The sequence below is a fragment of the Sminthopsis crassicaudata genome, chromosome 6 (assembly GCF_048593235.1).
Source record: "Sminthopsis crassicaudata isolate SCR6 chromosome 6, ASM4859323v1, whole genome shotgun sequence".
Lineage (NCBI taxonomy): Eukaryota > Metazoa > Chordata > Mammalia > Dasyuromorphia > Dasyuridae > Sminthopsis > Sminthopsis crassicaudata.
In genome coordinates this window covers 177,695,270-177,718,408 of record NC_133622.1, presented here as the reverse complement: position 1 = coordinate 177,718,408, position 23,139 = coordinate 177,695,270, and the positions used below count along the sequence as shown (strand labels likewise).

At 37.3% G+C, this 23,139-nt stretch overlaps 1 protein-coding gene across 9 annotated transcripts in view; it reads left to right on the top strand.

The window, feature by feature from the left end:
* NRG1 (neuregulin 1) overlaps window positions 1-23,139 on the top strand; it is an 888,216-nt gene that overhangs the window by 823,541 nt on the left and 41,536 nt on the right. For all 9 annotated transcript variants that reach the window (XM_074275397.1, XM_074275395.1, XM_074275392.1 and 6 more), the window contains one exon: window positions 18,626-18,755. In XM_074275397.1, coding sequence (XP_074131498.1) covers window positions 18,626-18,755 — 130 coding nt within the window. The remainder of the gene's footprint in view (window positions 1-18,625; window positions 18,756-23,139) is intronic.

Genomic DNA, 23,139 nt, shown 5'->3' with positions numbered 1-23,139 from the left:
TTGATGGTCCCATCTAGTTTTATTCTATAAACTTTGATTACTCCTTTTCTTCACAGTCCAACTTAATGGCTAGGTTCTGACTTCTTCCCTGAAGCACCAAGATGATGTTTGTCTTTCCATTTTTATTTTAAAACTATCATCTTCTACCTTACATTCTCAGAACTTCCAAATTCCAGAAACCATTTAATTTAAATTTCTTCTAACCAAGAGGTCACATAGTCACCAGAAATTAAAAGCATTGGTTATTTGACGCTAAGATTTCCTCAGTTCTTCCAGCTATACTGTTGGAAAAAATCATAGCTTTGATGATATGGATTTTTGTCAGAAGGTGATATCTGCTTTTTAGTATGCTCTCCAGATTTGTCACAGCTTTCCTACCAAGGAGTGAGCATCTTTTATTTTCATGACTGCATTTGTTGTCTTTGAACTTCAATGCCATTCAGCAATCATTTTTGGAGCTCCTATCAGGCACCATACTCAGGATACTAAGGGAAGAATGGAACTGGTTCTATTCCCAGAAGTTGACATACCCTGGAGAGGTTAATAAAAAATGATTCAGTGATCCTTAGTCCCTTGCTAGTAAATGTATCTCTTCAAATAAGGTCCCATTGTTGAATTGAAAATGTCAGGAATGCTTAAATAATAATAATAATAATAATAATAAACTCCTGAGGGCCCATTCTTGGTTTACTTCCATGAATGGGTATAGAAGATCTAAATAGTCAATTTGTGTTCCTTATCAACATTAACTTTGAAGTGAGTTAATCCAACTTCTTATTGGATGGTTAAATGGTGTAGTCAATAGAGTACTGGTTCTGAAGTGAAGAAGACTCTTTTTTCTCAGTTCAAATGCGGCCTCAGACACTCAGTTAGTTGTGTTATTTATGACAAGTCATTTAGCCCTGTTTGCCTCAGTTTCATCTGTAAAATGAGCTGCAGAAAGAAAAGACAAATCACTCCAGTATCTTTGTCTAGAAAACCTCAAAACAGCACTGAAGAATTGGACAAAATAGCAATCTCTCTTTACTGACTCCTCCTGAGACTGATATTTACTTGGCTAATTTGTTTCTTAAACAAACTAGTCTGATTATTATCATTTTTATTCTTTGTTATTCATTTGGAAGAAAAGAAATTAATGTTGTGTTTCCCCCAGCTTTTATTTTTCTTTGGTTTTCTTTCAAAGCCTTTTTCAAGGGCATTAACTACTTTTTTCTAATTACTTTCTATTGATTTCTTGACATTTCTGAGCAACCCAGTCTATTTGTTTTTAGCAGACTCCTTTGTTGCTTCCTTTAGCTAAGTTAAAAAAGGAAATGGGCACATTGTAGGGGTTAGATGGGATGGGCTTTTCAATATTTAGTTGGGCTTCCCAAAATCCCTTGAGCTTGACCAAATGTACAAAGCACTGCTGGTGACTGGGGATATTTTCAATGTTGTATGCTATGGTTCTTTACTCTAGCTATTTCTCTCATTTGCCTGGCTGCAATACCCTATTTTAGGCTCTCATCATATCCCTGGGCTACTACACTACCTTTCCACACTGCCAGATCTAGCTTCTATATAGCTACCAAAATAATGTTTTTGAAGATTAGAATGGTCAGTGATACTCTACTGCTGTAAAACTCTCTGTGACTCCTTATTACCTGTAAGAACTAAGGTTCTTTTGTGTCATGGTTTTCTTTGTCTAACAAATGAAGCCAATGGGTACTTTCTTCAAAACAAAATATATAGGATTTCAAAGAAAATCAATCATTTTGAGATGCAGCTATTGAAAGTTAAAAAGAACCGCTGTTGTAGAGTAAATTGCTGTATTTTGAGTTGGCATTTAAGATCTTCCACAACTTGGTTCCAATGTGTTTCTCTATGCCTAGTTCCTGTTCTTCCCCATTACTGATTCTTTGTTCCTGTCAATGACTAGCTATTCCCATTTCTTATCTTGCCTTATAATAATTTTAAGCATCTGTGTCAATTGCCTCCTCTGCTTGGAAAATCACTCTTCCTCTTCCAGAATTTTTACCTTTTTCTATCAGTTCAGGTACTGCCTCCATAGGGAAACTACCTTGATCTCATTAGAGCTTCCTCTCAAATCTTAGAGCATTTTGTATCTTCCCATTGGATCCACCAAACCATATTCCAGGGGTCCTTAATCTAGATTCCATGTGCTTATTGCTGGTTTTTTAAAATTTTCAATTATGCTAATTCAGTATAATTGTTTTCCTTTGTAATCTTAAGTATTTCAGTCCATACACTTAAAAACTGATTATGAGAAAGTGTCTGTAGGTTCCACCAGATGATCATGGGTAGAAAAAAGTTATGGCACCAGCCCTGAATTCAGGAGGACCCGAGTTCAAATCTGGTCTCAGACACTTACCACTTCCTAGCTGTGTGACCCTGGGCAAGTCACTTAATGCCATCCTCAAAAAAAAAAAAAAAAAAAAAGTTATGGACCAAGTACTTCAATCCATTCTAGATAAATATACAAATATCCTTTGGTTCCTCACTCACCAATAGGGAGAAACAATATATGACTGCTAGAAATTAATCTAAAATACATTTTCAGGAGAGATCTTCCTTCAACTTGCTTAATAGTACATGGCTAAAACAGATCACTTTACCACTCCAGCGTGGACCTTTATCCGTTCAGCATGTAAATGAGGCTCATGAAAAGCACCAGTCTCCAGAAAGGGCTCAGCTCCTCAGATGGAAACTTTGCCGACTAAGTCCCTGGAGAGAATTAGTTATTTGAGCGTGTTTCTGCTCATCTCTTGCAGATTTTCCTCTCTACCTCCTCCCTTTTCCTTCATGCCCTGCAATAGTCCTTTGTGGTTGTCACACCATCAAATGTAACATTATCTCCCAGACTCTGCCGCAGAGAGCTTTTAAAGGACTGGGTCTGCTAAGCTGTGCATAGAGGTCAATAAAAGATCTAAGGAAAGTTAAATATTGCACAGGTATCATAACTAAATTTAGGGTCTCATTTGGCCTCTGTCTTGATTTCCCAGCTCCCTGACATTGCTCAGCATTCTGCAGATGTTTCCACATGGCAGAGACATTTATCTCGGTATATGATGGGTGCAGACAGTATTTATACACGTCTTTTTTACTTTTACTTTTTACTTTCATAAAGAAATAAGCTAAAGATGTGGCCATTTTGTTCTTGTTTAGGTATTATTAGTAAATGGAAAATAAAATATTTTCCTGATATTAAGTAAATTGAAGGATAATTTTGAGAAAGACTATTTGAAACATAAAATATGCAAATACCAGTTTGTCCATGTGGCCTTGGTATGATTGTGTCACTGAGTATCAAGTTACTTTCCTAGTCTAGTCCTGAGATAGGATTGATTGAGGTTTCTAGTTCCCAGGAAACCATTTTTGTTTTTGGAAGAGTAGGGTGAGGAGGGGGAAGGGTTTCAAGTCAGTCTTTTTGGAGTGTAATAGACTCAGCACAAAATTAACAATCCCAACTTTTATGTTCACCTTGAGAAAGACTATTATGGACTTTGGTTTCCCTACTTTGGCACACTATCATCCAGAGAAGACTTTTTTATTAGAATGCAGACTTTTAAAAAGGGTCAAGGTCGAGTCTAGTTCTTGAGCGTACAGTAACTATCTAGAAGGAAAGTTGGTTTTGTAGTTAGAAAATTTGAGTTTCATTCATTGCTTAATATCTCACTATGTGACACTGCAAGTTATTTCATTTGTCTTAACCACAGTTTCCTTTTTAAAATGTTGGAGTTGAAATCATATACAATTTAGGAAAATGGCATGGAATAGAATGATATGAGTGCTGGACTTGATGTCAGACTGTGAGCAAATCCCTTCCCTTTTCTTCTTCTTCCTTATTTTCTTCCTATAAAAAACAGATTGGAGTAAATTAAAATTTTCCAAACTATGAGATGTGATCTAGTAGCAGATAAGAGGAAGAGAGCAAACCCTTTGGGGATCAGCAATCAGTGGCCAAAATTAGTTCATATGCAAATTGAAGTACTTACACACACACACACACACACACACACACACACACACACACACACACAAACACATTTAGTTTTTTCCTAGTGGAGGAATTAAAATGAAAACCAGTAAAGGCAAGACTAACAGTAAATTCCTTCCAGTTGATTTTGAATGCAGTGTAACATTTATTTAATGCCATATGTCCAAACAAGGTCAAATTTGACGTTGCCCTTGTTGAATCTTGAAGACTTAAGGAGAAGGATTTGCTAAGGTCAATGGTGAACATTTGTACATGGTGCAGATGAGTCAGATCTCCCATGCTGCATTTGAATGAGAAATATGTGTATCTAATGTTAAACAATCTTTTTAAAAAATTTATTTTTATTTTCAATTCCAAATTCCCTTTCTTCTTTCACCCCCTATTGAGAAGGCAAGAAACACAATACCAGTTACACACATAAAGTCATAAAAAAATTTCTATATTAATCATATTGTTGGGAGGGGGTAGCAAGAAAAATAAAGAAAAATGATGTTTCAATCTGCACTCAAGAATTCTTCAAAAGGCTTGTGTGTGTGTGTGTGTGTGTGTGTAAAAGTTAGGGATACTATTTCATGTGCCACAATGATCTTCCATCCCATCAATTTAAAAGTTCCTTTCAATCATGTAGAGTGTAACCCCTTGGTGTTTGTCCATTTTTGCCCATGCCCTTGTTCTATATACCACACGATATCTGCCTAGTGCTGGAGTGCTTTTTTACTTTCTGTAACATCATAAGAGTACAAAGGGAGTACTCTGGCCATCTAGGTCATTCCTTGATGTTGCCTCATCACTAATCTCTCTTCTCTTACTACTCTGCATTTTCTTGATTGCATCTTTCCCTCCTATTCTTTGAAAGTATTCATTGCCCTCTGTGTCAAGTTCATTTCCATCTCTCAGGAGACTGTTTTATTCTATGTGATATAATAACAGTGGTAGAATATTGGTATTAAAATACAAACCTCTCATTTTATTAAAAAAAATTGGGGAATAATATAAAGGAAATTTGCAGTTTACTGAAAAACAATCCAGTTGACTTTCATCTTATTGTCCAATTTTGGTCCTAATTTATTATCTATTGGTACTATCTATCCCAGATCTATAATCTGATGACCAGGCTTTAAAGGTAATAAATCCAAGGGTATGTTGAAATCTGCACAGTAGACATAACAGAAAATTCATTTTCTTATTATATTAAAATTTACCTCAAAAGCTAGAAACTCATAATTATAAATATGGAACAAATTTTACATCTGGAATCAACCCAGCCCCCTTTCAGCCTGGGTAAAATGCATCCATCTAGCCCAAATTTGAGGCATAACATGTTTTGGGATCCTTAGATTCTAGTTTTTTTGTTTGTTTTGTTTTGGTTTTTTGTTTTCCAAAAATAACAAGATAAAGCACTAAAGTTGGAAGATAGTGAACTAGGATTTACATATGCATATCACATATCCCTATCTTGATGTTCAGGGAACTTGGGGGGGGGGAGGGGGAATGATTATGAAAATAATGTATATAGCTAGTATTCAGAATGCCCACAAATCCAACTCTCCTTTCTCATCACCATGCTACTTAAGGATATGTAGTGAACCAGAGGAAACAACATTACTAAGCTCTGCCATTCCCCTCACTATTAAAGACTGAGGCAAGAAATTTGGCTACTGTTTGTTGCTTTTTTGCAAAATGAGACTATCTACAATTCCCTAGGTTTTCCAGCCAGCTGATAAATATTACTATTTTAACAGGAAGCCCAGAACTCTAAAGTAGCAATTGCTAAAGTGGGAGGTGAGGCATGACCCAGGTGGTTTTGTGATGGTATTGATCATTAGGTGGAATCAGCAAGACCTGAGTTCCAATCCTAACTCAGACACTTACTTACATCACCCTAATTCTTCAGTATTGTAAGATTGTAAAATTGGACTAATAAAAACACCTACCTCAGCATGGTTGTAACATACATAAAGCATTTTGACCGCTAACTACATACATTATTTCATCTTTCTGCCTTTTCCACCCAATACCCCTTTGCATCCTGACCCTCCAGCTGGAGATATGTGATGACGTATTTGTAAATCCTCATTCATTGACTGCCTGCCTGACTTGTTCTTCCTGCAAAGGATATGGAAGGACCCCAATCAAGGTCTCAGAATTAGCTATTTCCTACCTTTGACTCTCTAACACAGGACTTCTTATCCTTATGACCATGACCAGGACTTCTTTGATAGTGAAGACTATGGGTTCTTGTGGGAATCATGTTTTTAGATTTTTAAAACATACTACATAGGAATGTAAAGGAAGTCAAGTACATTGTAATCCAATAAATAATGATATAATTTTTTTTTAAGTTCACAGACCTCCATATTAAGAATGGCTGTTTTAATAGGAGGCCAAGAAGGGTAAAATTAGTCTCTTTTATATCTTCAGATTTTAATGCTAAGTTATTCATCAGGGAACAACTCTGTCTCTGCTGTTAGGGTCCCAAAGAATACTGTGTTTTGTTTTGTTTTTTCAGAAAGTCTCCTCTTCTCTTCTTGCTCTTCCTTTCTACTTCTCCCTTCTCACACTCTCCCTAATCTCTTTTTAATCTTTTAGAAATTTCTTTCTAAAAGGTACACTTAGGTCAGCTATAGGCAACCTATGCTGAATGCCTGCCTCTGCAAATCCTGGGGTCTGATTTCAAGGGAGGGGGTGGGGAAAAGGCTACAGAGAATAAGTGCCTATTATTAGTGTTCTAATGAAAGCCCTGGATCAATGTCCCCTTGCTTCTGCCTTTTGGACTAGTCAGCAACATTCAAAGGCTCACAGATGGGCTTAGGGCTCAGTTCTTTTGTTTCTTGTGAACCCTAAAAGGAAACAGCAATTTTAGACCTCCTAGAAGTACCCATGTTTCAACACTAAGAGGTTTTGTTTTCTCATTCCTACAGCCTATCCAAGAGTTCTAAATCTGGATGTTCAGGGACAGATTTCAGGGGATCTATAAACCTGAATATGAGAAAAGTATATCTATAGTTCAATGTAGTGGATTTTCTTTGTAATCCTATTTATGCATCTGAAAACAAGGTTCATAGACTTCACCAGATAGTTAAAAAAAATCCAGCATACAAATTAAAGGACCCTTGCTTATATTGCTATCAGATGAGATAGCAGTTTTGGCAAATAGGATCTCACTTTCAGGGATATTGGGGAAAAAAATTACTGGGTGGGGGGTTTGGAGGTTAGTTTTAGATGGGAGAAAAAAACCCATTTTTTACACATGGAATTATTTGTTCTTTCCGTCTAAACATTGGCCATGTGGATCAATCACCCTCTGCCTTTTTTCCCAGTTGGTATTGACTTTCTAAAATATTTAGGAGGATAAATGATTAGAAACAGAAAATCTGAAGGGTATCAATTAGAAACTCATTTTTCTACATCTTAACCATTTTCCCTGAAGCTTGTAGAAAGCACAGGACAGTGCTGTGTTGTGGGTCTGGGATACAGGTGAGATTTCACAACCAAATAACTAGCAATATTACCCATTCCTGCTTCCTTTTGCTCCTAGGTTTTCTTATTGAGAAAGTAGAAGAGATAATAAATATCTTTATTGGGGAAGAAGCTCAGAGAGGCAATCCTTAAACACGATTGATCAGGAATGAAATCTATCTGCTGCAGAGAGAAATAAATGGAAGTCTTGCAAGTGGGTGGCTGCATCTCCTACAGAAGACACATGGCAAATTGACTTTCTGGGTGCATTGAGCAGTTTGTCAAAGTAACAGATATATTCTATAGCCCTCATGAAAGAATGAGTTGGCTAATGTTCAGTTCTGTTAAGTCTCATCTTTTTTCCTTCTTGCCTGTTGAAAACAATTGCTTAGTCATTTGATTCCATTCTTTAGATTCTTGGAGAAGTTGCCCACATAAGAGTACAAAGATATATAAAGTCAGGCATTGGTATCCAGTGGAAGATGAAATGATCAAAACCTGCATGCATCCATCTGCTCAAGCATCTAAGTGGTAAAGTGGACAGAGGAATACCAGAGTTCAAATATGGCTTCTGAAGCACCCTAACTTCCTGGACAAATCACTTGACTTCTGTTTTTCCAGGATCCCTCAATTGGAAAATGGAGTCAATGATGGCTACTATGTCCTAGGATTGTCCTGATGATATATTAGATATTTATAAAATGTATTGTGAACGTTGACAGCTCTTTCAAGAGTCAACGTGATGGCCGCTTGGGGAGCGTCTTAGTTGAGGGCGGCTGGTCCTGGCCTTCCCTTCCTTCCTTCGCTGCCTTCCTTCCTTCCTTCCTTCCTTCCTTCCTTCCTTCCTTCCTTCCTTCCTTCCTTCCTTCCTTCCTTCCTTCCTTCCTTCCTTCCTTCCTTCCTCTCTCTTCCTTCTTTTCTTCCTCTCTCTTTCTTTCTCTCTTTCTCTCTCTCTTTCTCTTTCTTTCTTTCTTTCTTTCTTTCTTTCTTTCTTTCTTTCTTTCTTTCTTTCTTTCTTTCTTTCTTTCTTTCTTTCTTTCTTTCTTTCTTTCTTTCTTTCTTTCTTTCTTTCTTTCTTTCTTTCTTTCTTTCTTTCTTTCTTTCTATAAGGTATTTCATTCATTCATTCATTTATTTATTTATTGCTGGGGCAATTGGGGTTAAGTGACTTGCCCAGCTTCACACAGCTAGGAAGTGTTAAGTGTCTGAGGCCAGATTTGAACTCAGATCTTCCTGACTTCAAGGTTGGTGCTCTATCTACCATGATACCTAGCAGCTCCTCTCCTTGGTTTTCAAGGGAAAAAAAATGATCAGATTAATTTCATCAGGTAGCTCTAATTTCCCAAAAGGAAAGTTGTTATTGGTGATGGCTTGTCCTGTAAATGAAGTCAAGTATCTCCATTCTTCATGATTGTTTGGCAACTTTGTGACTGATTACTGGTATTCTCTCATGATACATTAATGTTTTCTGCTTCTGCCCACTGCCCTGCACCTATCTCTTCATTCCACTCTAGTGAGATTTACGAAAAGAATGTACTTTATAAAAGTCCTACCATGGAACAGTCAGGGGCTTCTCGAAAAAGACAGCTATTGAATGTGAAGTTCTAACAATCTTTAAATACTTCAGAGGGAAGAAGGTCCTAGAGGAAAGACCTAGGAACTTTGGGTGGAAGATATCATGAAATCAATTCAGTCTTGTCAGTAAAAATTTCCTAAAAGTTAGAACTATCCCAGATGTAGTGGCTTCCTTCTCTTTAAAGGGATGTAATGCAGCTTGGAGAATTGATCACTGGAGCCATTTCCAGGGCAGGAAGTTTGGGAAATGTGTTCCCTTGGTTTAGTGTCAATGTATAGTTCCATACTATTGCTAGTAAGAGTATTCCCTTCCCATGGTTTTGGTTTGTGTAAAAAAAACTTGGTCCAAAGTCACAATTACAAGACTACTGAGATATGTAAGATAGTATGTCATGTCTATGTCTGGATGTCTCCAGTTTGTTGTAGGCATATCCAGAATGGTGGCATGGAAATTTCAATGAGAGAATATGGCCTAAAAATTAAGTTTCTCCTTTATTCTTTAGTTAGAAGAATCTTGTATTTGTAGTTCTTAAAGTTCTAGGGATTAGAGCCTTTTCTGGTTTTAGAACGGGGAATCAGAAACTTGGGAGCAAGGAACTCCTGGAACTGAGGGAACATAGGAGCCTTGAACAAAATAAAAAATCAGACCAGTTTCTGTCACCATTTAAGGCTCTTCTCCTATCTCTTCCTTCAGTGTTTTGTATCAATTTTATTTGCGGGCTGGGTTAGCCTGAGGCTGCCCCAAGTTGGCCATTCTATGAAATGACCAGGAGAGTGGGCCAATGGAATTTTAGAGGGTTGATGCAGGAGACAGAAAGGCAGCAGAAAGACATGGCTGACATTAGTTGGTATAATATGAAGGAATTTCTGCAGTCTGGAAAGGCCAGGGCCCAAGTCTAATTATATATAGGAACAATTTCCTCTATGTAGGTTCAGATCCAGTTTTGTATATTATGGTTTCCCTGAACAAGGCACCAAAAGGATTTTTATCTAGAAACCACACATCACAACTCATTTCCTCCTGGGTAAGAGCATTTCCCCCTTGTGATGATCCTCTGTGAGGTTACACAGTCTTGGCAGAAAGGAACTGGGGGAAAGAGGTAGGAGCAGGGAGAGGAAAAAGAAAGAGAAAGAAAAGGAGGAGGACAAAAATAATTTTGAATTCAATTTTTAAAAAATGTTTAAAATAAATAATAATTTAGAAAAAAAACATTAAATCAAATAATCACTCTTTCACAAACAATCCTTCAAATGCTATGGGTACTAAGATTTAATGTTAGGCTCTCAGTGGACCCTTTTGCAACCCAATTCAATTTATTGTAATTCAGCAAGTATTTTTCAAGTGCCTACTATATGTCAGGCATGGTATTAGACTAGGATACAAAGTCAATTTTCTCATTTAATTTCCCATCTAGAGAGTAAATAGTTTAAGAAAAGGGCCCACCCACTTCTTATCTCACATTGTGCCTAACACAAGGCCTTAGCACACATATTCTCTCAAGAATGGTAAAAATGATTGATCCCATTAACTCACTTTTTCATACTTCTTTGGTCTTTTGGAAATATGGTCAATTATAAATCAAAGCATCACTTTAATAAAAGAGATGCCTTTGTTTGGGGATACAATGGGGAACTTTGGTGATCCATGAAACAGAATATTAAGAACCAAATATGAACCAGGGATCCCCAATGTGATACAGGTCAGAGGAGCCATTGTCTCCAATCCCTTTATTTTATGGAGGAGAAAACAGAGCCTGAAGAAAGGAATTGATTTGAACTCATAGAACCAGAACTTCTTTATCTGAAAAAGACATTAGAGGAAACCTAAGCCTTCCTAGGCAGTGAAGATCAATTGTAGAAGTGGAGTTATAAGAAGCCCTAGGGATCATTGCTTCCAATTCCTTCACTATTGTTAAGTCATTTCAGTCATGTTTAACCCTTGGTGGTGCCATTTGGGCTTTTCTTGGCAAAGATACTAGAATGGTTTGCCATTTCCTTCTGCAGCTCATTTTTCAAATAAGGAAACTGAGACAACCAGCATCAAGTGACTTGCCTGGGATCACACACTAAGAAGTGTTTGAAGGTGGATTTGAATACAGAAAGATGAGTCTTCCTAATTCCAAGCCCAACGCTCTGTCCATTGTGTCATCTAGTTGCTCATATTGTTAAATGTCAGCCTCTAATATGATGATTCTTAAATTTCTGTATGTCATGAACTCCTTGGGATGACTTAGTGGACTCTGTGAACTCCTTCTAAGAATCAAAAGTTTAAGTGCATTAAAAAATACATAGGAATACAAAGGAAAACAATTATATTGAAATGTAGTTGTATTTTTAAAAATACAGTTTAAGAATTCTTGCTAACAATTTACATTTTCAGTTTGTAGAGGGCTTTCAATATCCTTACCTCCTTTAATCCTTCTCTTTCTATGACTTGAATGGTGTATAGACTGGGTCTTAATATTCCCATTCTACTGATATAGTAAACAACGCACAGAGAGTGATCTGTCTCCAGTAATACAGCTGGTCAAGTAGAGAGGAACTGAGATTGTGCAGAGAGTGGGCATGTTTGGTGGCTTAATGCCTCTTCCAGAGCATCTTCACTTATGGAGAGAAGCATTCTGCCTAGAGAATACATTCACTTCATGCTCCATTTGGAGAAGGCTCTTAGTTGGGATAATGAATTGGAAGTGTCCCTTCTGTCCTTCTTTCCTCCATAGAGATTAGTGATGTTAAGGTCTGGTGACCAGGTCTGATGCTTTAAATAGCAGTGTTGACTCAGGGAGCCCACAGTCTACTAGAGCTGCCTTTTCTCCTCCTGTCAGCTCTTCCTTTTGGGAAGAAGTCAAGGATTCTTTTTTGTGATTCAGCAAGGCAAGGAGTCTTCCTCCTGCCCGACAGGCCACGTGCCAGCAGATAGAATATTCTTTCTTCTGTGGCTTTGAGCCTGGCACTCTACTTCCTATCCCCTGGAGTCCTGATCATTCTTCTGTCATTCTGGGCAACCTAAGTCCTGCTGGCATCTGCAGAAACCAGGCAACAGACAGAGCTGAGGCTTCTCTTTTGGTTTGAAGTTTCCTGCTGCAGAGCCACATGAGAAGGGAGCTCACTGTGTGGTTCTCTCCAGCAAGCTTGGTGGCCAATCCTAGAAGCTTTGTAACTGAAGGAAGCAGACCACTTGGGTTATAGTCTATTAAGAGATACCAGAGAACATGCATTTCCCTGTGACGGAACGTATGACTACTAGTGATTTTGAAGGTAAGCTACCAAGAAACTTTATGACAATTGTGTAGCGACAGGGCCCAGCTTGTGCATAAAAATATAGAACTATTAAATTCAGACTAAAGGGTCATAGGTTACTGTTTGATTAACTTTTCCTTACATCCATTCAGTTGTATTCTATAAATGATCATGAGCTATGTAGGTGAGAATCCATCCCATTCAGGATAACAGGGTTCAACATCTTGGACCCAGGGGTCCAGACACGCTGCAGGTCTGGCCACTGCTCATTGTCATAGAATTCCATTGCCTGATTTCCAGGGGCTGGTGCTGGGGGAATGGCTGTGATCCACCACGGCTGTCTGCCATACCGATAAGGAAAGGAGCCTTGAAAACAAACACACCAAAAGCGAAGAAAGCCAGAGCTTTGGCAGGCATTGTTTTTGTGAGCTGTGCTGGTAGAAATGACCAGAAACCTGGAGTAGCTTTGGAGGTCCTCAGTCACTGTGGGAGATAGATTTTGGCTGTGAAAGAAGGAAGCTTAATATCTTTAATCTACAAATTTTGCAGGTCTGGGATGTTTAAAATGGTGGATTTGCTCTCATAGACAAGTGCAAACTTATTACACATGTAAGCGCCTTGATTTTTTTCAACTCTTCTCTTTTTAAGTACAATCTAACTCAAATCAGAGCATTTCTTTTCTTTTAAGTGTAGTTTCTCTTGAGCAACCTGGAGGAATCGGAGTCAGTCATTGCATACTTCAGATTTTCTTAATGATTCCAATATGTTTAAGGTCTTCTACTTTAACCTCTAAGCAGAACAAAGAGTTGAAAATGTTAACCCTACTATAGCTGATGCAATCAGACTCACGCTTTACATTTATGATACTCTTTAGAATTATCATGTTGGGGTCCTTTAGCAGGAAGTTAAAAACATTCATGAGCATCAGAATCATAACTGATATGTAAAGGTTACTCAGAGGTTCCCAAGTACATTAAGCTCATTTTCTTATTTGACCCTTACAGAGACCCTGTGAGGTGTCTATTCAGGATACCATTCTCCCCATTGTCCAGTTGAGAAAACTCCCCAGAGGTGAAATGACTTGTCCAATGTCACAGAGCTTTAAACGTCAGGGGTGAGATTTAAAATCATGGTTGGCTCAATCCAGTAGTCTATCCATTATAACACGTTATTGTTGTCCATTCATTTTTTAGTATTTCTGACTCTTTATGACCCCATTGGGCTTTTCTTGAAAGAGATACTAGAGTAATTTATCATTCCCTTCTCCAGCTAGTTTTATAGATGAAGTAAGTGAGGTAAACAGGATTAAATGACTTGTACAAGGCCACACAGTAAGTTAATGTCTGAGGCTAGATTTGAACTCAGAGGAATTTTCTGGACTACAGGCCTCAGTACTCTAGCCATTATGACACCTTCCTGCCCCTCATTATGCCACATTTCCTCTCAAATGAGCAGTGGATTCCTTCCAAAAAGCAGAGAAAGATAAATAATTTCTCTCTTTACTGAAAAGTAACAGGCACATAGAAATGGATGGCACCCTGAGCACAGAGTAGTTTAATGCCTAGCCAAGATTTTATCAATTCTCAATCAACATGGTTGAATGAGTGAATGAATGAATAAATGAATGAATGTTGATTGAATGAAAGGCCTATAAAGGAGTGAATGTCACCTGATTGTTTATATTTGCTTAGTTTATCCATAGCATACAGTCCAGCCTCTTAAACTGTGATTCAAAATTGCATATGGAGTCTCATAACTGAGTGTTGAAGTTGCAAAATTGTGATTTGTTATCGGTAAATGTTTGATTTTTATATCTATTTTATATATCTCCATAGCTGTGGTCATGTAAAAATTTCTCAGGCAAAAAGGAATCAAGTGGGAAAAGTTTAAGAACCTCTGATATAGAAAGATCCAAGAAAATTGTTATGAATATTTAGACTATTTAGATTTGGTATAGCATGAGCTTCTTCATTCATTTCTCATCCAAAGTCATTGCAATGGTATCCCACTGTCAAACGGGACCAAATCCTGGGACAAAATTTAGAATAATGATGGCTTCTGGGGGAATGAAGTAACTTCAGTTTTTTGTGATACAGGTTTTTTTCATAGTTGTATTTGATTTCTGGGAATGTGGCCCACTTTTCACTCCAAGACTAGCACAATTTTGTTGATCCTTATAGATACTTAAAATATTCAGCAGCACCCCCATATCCATGAGAGTGGTGGAAATCTGAAATGCACATATGTCACCATCCATAGCCAGGAGTAATCAGCAATGACAGCTTATTCCTGACCTTAGCAACTAGTTCTGAGTTCTTGGAATCATTTAGTACACCCCTGAATTCAGTTGGAGGTTGACTGCTGCTTTCTGATTTTATGATCAGCCTTGATAGGCCTGTAGCACAAGGAAACATGCTGTTAGAGAAAGCTCTGGCTTTGTTTTCATCATGTTCTTCAGTTCATTGTCAAAGGTTTTACAAATCCAGGCAGTAGTCTGAGCTCTCTCTGAAAGAAGAAAAGGAGCTACACATATCAGTGCTTCATAACAAACTGTTTTCCACTAGAAATCATGATAAAAATAGTCTGATTTCAAAGGATTAGATAAAGAATTTTTCATAGTCTTCCCATGTAAAAAAAACAAAAAAAAAACCATTTCTTTCTTGGCCAATATGATGCTATTCTTAAAATAGTTGGAAAGAACATGAAAAATAGGCCCAATGTGTCTCTTTCCTGCACACAGCTGGTCTGTATGATTTATACGGAGAATTTATTTTTGTTCTCTGCTAAAACAAAGTTTGTTCTGAAAGAGACATATAGCACTTACTACTGAGCCATGAAAAAAATTAGTTAAGCAACCTGTCATGTATGATAAACCACGTGGTTACTGGGCATTCAAATGTCTTTTTCTGGACCAAGAATGGATCACATATCTCTGGTCCCTTTCAGTTCTCAATCTATGATCTTAAGATCTGTTCACCCTTCATCAAAGGGAGCAAGTGCTAATGGAATGCAAACTACATGGAGAGATTTTTGTTTATTTGTTTTTTTTTTAATCCCATGGAAGATTATCTGTGTCAAATAAGTGATTGAACCTGAAATTTACCATTTCTAATATTTGGTAAAAATGAATAAAGAGGCAATTTGCAGCACTCACAAAGATGAATTTTTAAACTGTGAGGTTATAATTGCATGTATTATGAGGTAAAGAAATATTTTCTGCCTCAGGAGTTTGCAAATCAAACTACACAAATCCCATTCCCATTCCCACTCCATTTATGATTTAGACATTTAAGATATTTCAAAAAGCAAGAGGATTACCTCTTTCCTCCATGGCCTTTGCCCTTTTATTTCATGTTTTTGAGTCTGAATTACTTTTGTGAAAACATGCAATAAGGCACAAAAAATAGACCATAAAACTATTCTCTAATGAATGTTGTAATGGGAATATCATACTGCTTTGAAAAAAAAAATAATCCCACATGTACTTCTCAGCTGCCACCATCACCACCTCCACATTTCAACCTTTGATTTAATTTTTTTCTTTTTTCATCAAAATCTTTATCCTATATAACCAACAGCAAAGTTTGTTTTTCCTGTGTTCCTCCACAGTTTCAATGAAAACGGGAAGAGCAGTAAAAATGAACCCAAAATGATATGACAAAAGAAAATTCAACTTTTAGTTATCTCAGAGATTACTCTTCAGCTTGTGAATCAATGCTTGCTGAGCCGACAAGAACATTAGAAGGCATATTCAAGTGCAATTAGCATTTTGAGAGAAGGAAGCCAGATTCTAAGTCACACCCATAATAAGAAGTAGGAGATGGAGTAAGAATTAAAGAAAAAGGGAACAGGGAAAGAAAGAGATTGCAGACCAATGAAGAGGCCAGAAGTTCTGGGAACTCACAACAAGAGGAACATCTCATTTTCTAAACACTCTAAACACTACTTACAATATGGTAGGTGGTACATTCTATTTACTAGTTGAGGAGAAAAATTCAGAGAAGTGAAATTGATCCACCCTGATTATGGGGTTACAAATAATTAAGCTTTGATTTGAGGTTTTATCTTCCTTGGCCAACTGTCTTTCTGTGATCTCCTTAGAACTAATATGGGAGGCAGGAAAGTATTTAGAAAGCTAACAAGTACAATAGTGGGCACACAATGGACAATTAGGCATATTTTCTTTTGATTTTAGGGTGATAGTTCTTCGATAGTTCTCAGTAGGTGATATCAAGGTAGAGTGGCTCAAGGGCTAGATTTTTGAGGTGCATTCTTTCACTTGCATCTAACTCTTTATAATTCCTTTTGACATTTGTATGGCAAAGATAATTTTCTTCTCCAGTTGATTTTTCAGATGAAGAAACTGAGGCAAACATGATTAAATGACTTACTTCGGTTACACAGCTAGTAAGTATGTGAGGCTAGGTTTGAACTCAGGTCTTCCTGTCTCTCGGCCTGATATTCTATCCAACTGCACTTCATATTGTATTTGAGTTAGGAAGACCTGGATTCAAATTTCTCCTGATACTTGCTAGTTGTATAATCATGGACCATTCTTTTAAGCTTTCTTAGCCTGTTATTCCTTAGCTGGAATAGAGATCATAATAAGACTTATGGGGTGTCTGGGACACTCAAATTAAATAATGTCTATAGAACATTTTGCAAATGTCATCTTGTAAATGCATAATGTAAATGTCAGGTTTTACACTCCAGTGTAAATAGTTCTATTGGTTTTGCTCCTAACTTCATGGTCACTATTGGTTCTCTGTGCTGGATGGTCACACTGGGAGTGGACTTCATATGCCAGCTGCTGCCATTCCATTGAAGGGTCCAGTATATTACTGAAATAGCTGCTCTTTAATCTGCCACTCAGGACAAGTCTATACATGTCCACACACTTCACTTCTGCTGTGTTTTGAAGTTGGTCCAATGAAAGCCATTAATCAATCAGTCAAACTAAAATGAAAAATAAAACAAAATAATTAATTATTTGGAGCTTAGCACATAGACTCAGGGAATCACAGAACTAGAAGGGACTATTGTATACATCCAGCCCAACCCCCTACATTGGATGTGGATGTCCTCTCCAAAGTTCCTGAAGAAATAGCCTTTGCGCACATGATTCCAGTGATAATTTGTTGTTTCACAAGACGGTGTATTGTTTTTCCATTTGAGGAAAGGCTTTTTGTGTGACAAAACTTTTTATTGATTCTTCAAGTTTTAATTTGATCCTACTTGTAAATCAGACACTGTTCATTCAACTTAAGAATCAGATCCTTAAAAAAAAAAAAGAAACAGATCCTTTTCTCTTCTGCTCTGATGTTTGCAACTGCTAGGCTCAAGTACTGCTTCTAACACAGTTTCCAATATGACCATGGACAAGTCATAAAATAGTAATAACCAATAATCAATCAATAAATAAATATTCATTAAACACTTGTCACAATTTCAGGTACTGTGCTAAGTACTAGGGATACAAAAAAGAAGCAAAAACCAGTCCCTGCCCTCAAGGAGCTTACAATATAATGGGAGAGATAGCTTGTAAGCAAATGTGTACAAAACAAACTATATATAACATAAATAGGAAGTACTTAAGAGTGGGAAGGCCCTGAAATTAAGAAGGTTTGGAGAAGGCTTCCTGTAGAAGATAGAATTTTAGTGGGGACTTAAAGGAATACAGGGAGGTCATTAGTCAAAGCAAAAAAAAAAAAAAAAAAAAAAAAAAAAAGGGGATGGGGAGGAGTCCAAGAAAGTGGCTGGAGCCAAGTTATCAAATGTCTTTTTGGTGTAACACCAGGGAGGCCAATGTCATAGATACATGGTGGGGAATAAGATGTAAAGATTGGATTATGAAGAGATTAAATGTCAAATAGGACATTTTGCATTTGATCCTGGAGACAATAGAGCCAACTAGAATTTATTGAGTAATTGGTAACATATTTGGACCTGTGCTTTAAGAAAATCACTTGTATGTCTCTAGATGATGGCTAGATTGAAATGGGGAAAGACTTCAAGCAAACAGACTCACTAACAAATATTACAGTGATATGAGGTGATGAGGATCTGCACTAGAGTAGGAGGAGCAGTGTCAGAGGAGAAAGGGGGTATGTTTGAGAGATGTTGCTAGTCAAGTTGAGTATGACAATGTTTCATTCTTTTATTCTCTTTAACTGTAGCAAGAAAATTTTCACTCCCTTTTCTCTTTATCTGAGGAAGACCAGGAAGGCTCCAGATTTTTTGTTTTTTTTGTTTTGTTTTATTTTAACTACTAACTTCCATTCCATAAAATTGAAACAAGAAGACTGATTGTAGTGAGGAAAGTGAATTTTCCCCCCTCTTTTGTCTCCCATGTAGCCACTTCAACATCCACAGCTGGAACAAGCCATCTCGTCAAATGTGCTGAGAAGGATAAGACTTTCTGTGTGAATGGAGGAGAATGCTTCATAGTCAAGGATCCATCAAACCCCTCCAGATACTCATGCAAGTAAGATCCTGCATCCCTCTTTTCAAATCTTCCTTCACAGCCCCTGAAGCTGGAGGAACCACCTTCTTTCCAATGAGTATTGTGTCTTGCAGTTACTTGGTACCAGCTTGGTCATATGATTTAGAGGGACAAGATTTGGGCAAACATTCCTTCTTCTCATGGTCATTTCCCCTGTTATTACTTCTTCCCTTCTGGTTGGCACTTTGTATTTACATGAGGATAAATAGTCCCCATAGGATCAAACCAAGGGACTGATGTCTTGTTTTCTGTTCAATATGTGAAATATTGAACACTAAATATTGAATATTGGTCATGCTTCATATCAGGTGACATTTGCTATATGGGGAGAATACCACACTCCTGTCTAGGTATATGTCACTAAGGCAACATGATCATTATTGGGTAAAAACTATTTTGTAGGGAATTCAAATGAATGAATTGATTTAAAAAGTTGGTCATGCTGAGGGGCTCCCTTTCTGAAATCCATTGAGTATCACCCATCTTTTACACTGTCAAAGGTTGTTTACCAACCTCTTTTTATTTGCACATCAATTATTTAAGAGGGTTAATGAATGCCACCTTGTAAAAACATTCTCTCGCAGGGGAAGGATGTGCGTCATTTGTTCTCAATACTTCACCTATGAAAATGCAGAACAAGAGATTTCAGAGCTTTCATTGGGCCATGCACTTTTTAATTAAATGCTTTATTAGAAACATGAGACATCAATACAGACAATTAAACTCACTTAGCTATTGTTTACATTTAATTTAATTTAATTCAGTGCATATAGTATAATGTGTTTTCAAATAGAATCACAAACTTGTAAACTCACTTTAGAAATAATTCTGGGCTATGTTTGGAATTTTCAAGTTCTCTTTGGAATGCAGGATGATAGTCTATCCATATCTCCTCAGTAAACATTAGCTAATTAGAAGGATGTGGTTCAAGACAGGCAGTGCCTCAGGAAAGCAAAAGAAATGTGTAAATATTTCACTGGTGTCACTTGAAGGGCAATCATTTGTTAAATCACAGGGAAAGTATTGATTTAAATGGCTCAAAGCATGATATGAGATGGATACTGTTCCATGTAGAAATGCCCATCTTGGCTCAAAAACAAATAAATAAAAGGAGGGAAATAAAGAAATCCTGGTTCTTGCAAGTAATCATCCAGTGCTCTAAAAATGGAGCTTGCATGTGCATAAATTAATCATTGGAAACCTTTACATCACATGGACAAGATGGTATTGGGGCCTCAGTTTCCCTATCTGTAAAATGAGGGGCTACATGATCTACTAAGTCTCTTTCATCTCCCCATGGTATATTGCTCTGTTAGCATCATTAATCATTTCAGATGAAGAAAACAAAACATAAGTCAACAAACTCATATTTCCATCACTCAGTACTAGCATATAGACTATAAGAGAATTCTATTTGAGCACATTTTAAAAAGAAGGAAACTTATTTTGTTTGAATGGCACTGGAATAACCAAGTAAAGGAAAGAAAAGCAGAGACAGATTATTTATATAAAAGAGCATCAAAGGTCAGTATTTGTAAAGTGCTTTGTAATCTTTGAAGCATCATATGAAACACAAAGTTAGAAGTAAATATTGATATTGAGGAATTTTAAACACATGGATAGTGGGGAAAGCATAGGGTTAATAGTCAAGAGGATTAGATTTTTGTCTCAGTCACTAATTAGATGTGTGATATGTAAAAAATCTGTGCTAGCTTTCTTCTTGTAGTAGAATACCATACTGAGAAGGAAAAGGCAATTCAGAATTCTGGAGTTCTAGGGTTCTTCCAGATTATATGATTTTAACTAGCTCCTTCCTGCCTTTGGGCTTTAGCTTCCTCAGTCATAAAATAAGGGGATCAGAGAAGGTGATCTAATCTTAGAAGGTTATGATTCTCATATCCATAGGCTTACTGGCTTTCTAGCTTATATAGAAGGAAAAAGTGAAGAGCATGGAGTCAGAAAGACCTGAGTTCTAGTCCAGGTTCAGATCCTCCTTTTGTTCCCCTTCTCTTCTTCCTCTTCCTTTTTCTCTTTCTGCTCTTACCCCTCTTCTTCCTCCTCTTTCTTCTCCCCATTTCTTCTCCTCTCAAATAAAAGAAAAACTGAAAAAGGTCTTTAGAAACTTAAATGCATTCTGGAGCAATTGAATGGTAGCTGAAAAGACAAGTATGCTCAGTTCTTCTCATAGCATCCCACTATCTAGGTAGATCTGGTGGAAGAAGAAATAGTCCAAGTGGTTTGCCCTATATCAAGAAATGACTTAAAAACAAATTCTGAGGCAGTCTCTGAGTCAATGACATTTAGGCATCTCCTATATCTCCTATAGGCCATCTTAAGTTCAAGGTCAGAAACCTTACTTTGCAATGGTGTCCTAGAATTCTGTGCCCCAAAATCCAACCTTGACATACCCTTCCAGGATTTTTACCTTTACGTAAATCCTTGGAAGGAGAGCTCTGAAGACAGGTGTACCTGAATTCAAATTTATCCTCAGATACTTATTAGCTGTGTCACCCTGGCTGAGTCACTTACCCTGTTTGCCTCAGTTTCCTTATCTGCACAATGAGCTCGAGAAGAAAATGGCAAACCTCTTCAGTATTTTTGCCAAGACCACCCCAAATAGGGTCACAAAGAGTTCAGGAATGACTGGACAACAAAACTCTTGAAAGTCATCTAGGTCAATTCCCCTCCTTTAAAAAACAAACAAACAAAACAAAAACAAAAACAAAAACCCAAAAGCCATGAGAGCCCCAGGGACCTGTTCAAGGTTGCACAGCCTGCATGCCTTCTTCCATATGTTTGCCTAAAATGAAAAACAAATGCCTCCTCATTAGAGCTCAGCTAGTGCATAGTACTGGGTATGTTTTCTTTCTTAACAGCAGAGGCTGTCTTTGAAAACATAACAGGCTCTTGGGGGAAACAGTGGCCTTATATTTAGGAAATGCCTGGGTTCCAATGCCAACTCTGCCACTTGCTGGCTCTGGAAAAGCCAGAGCTTTTGCCTCTTCATTTTCTTAGTTTCTTCACTTATAAATGTGGTTAATCATAATTGCACTCTCTCCTTCCCAAGAATGTCATAAGGGGAGGCACTTTATGAACTTAGAATGACTAGAGAAACACAACCTCTCATTTCTATTTTAACTCTGGTGCTAATTATGTACTTTTAAAAATGTGATCTTAATACCCTGATTTCTGTGTCATGAAAACCAGAGGCAATATTTTACAATGATAAATTTTTCACCAAACCATTTAGAAGGGAAAAAAAGATAAATTTCAGCACTTTCTGAACATATTTCTGCTTTGTTAGTAAATTCATCTTTTCCATATGGTCCATCTGTCCAAGATATTGACTACATCAGTAGAAATCAGCTTCACTCCCAAATGAAAGTGAGACACTGAAACACCAAACTGGGTCACTATTCAAGCCTTCTCTCTGGTTCCCTTCCACGTCAGGTGTCTTTCAGGGAGCTGGAGTCAATAGCACTGGGGCAGATTGCCCTAAGGTGTTCATCTGGCTCAAAGGTTGCATGGGGATTCACCAAGTTAAAAACAAACAAAAAGAAGAGATTTCTGAATGAACCTGACTTTCTTCTGCATATGAGTTGAATAAGAATTCTGACAATGCTCTTACTTTTGGGGAAACTTTTACTCAGTATTGAGTTAGTTTTCCAGATCATCTAAAGACATGAGCTTTCATGAGCCAGTACCTCTCTCTATTATTATTTAAGGTTCATTGGGTGCTCTACTTATAGCCAATTTCTTAGGAAGCTCAAGAACCTTTAGAGGATTTATAACTAGGATTTTTTTGTGCCTAAGGAAAAAAAAAAGCATTAAATTGAGCCTGGAACATCATAGTCCACTAACTGGTAGCTTTGCATTTAAAATAATTATTCTAACTATCTAGATGTTCCTTACTTGTTGTTTCAATGCTACTTACTTATTGCAAGTATACTTAACATCACTGAAATTCAGTGCCCTCTAATAGAGCATCTCTAAAGTTCAATGCCGCATGGTTGAATCCCTGATGAACCTGCCCTTGATATAGCTATTATCAAAGAAAACTGAAGCTTAGAAAAGTAAAATATCAAAGGTCTGGATGTTAAGTGGTTGAGCCAACACTTGAGCCCAAACAAAGTGAATTGCTTAATATCTCATAGGTAACAAGCAATGAATCATTAACAGCAGAAGAGATTGATTCAGAGAATGGATTTCACTGGTTCTGGAGTTAAGAAGAGCTAAGTTCAAATTCAACTTCAGACCCTTTCCATCTTATTGCAGAGCCTAGAAAATGGAAGGCATTAATCAATTCTTAATTGACTCATCTTAGTGAAACAGGAAGAGTTGTATGAACTAATGCAGGCTACAAGGA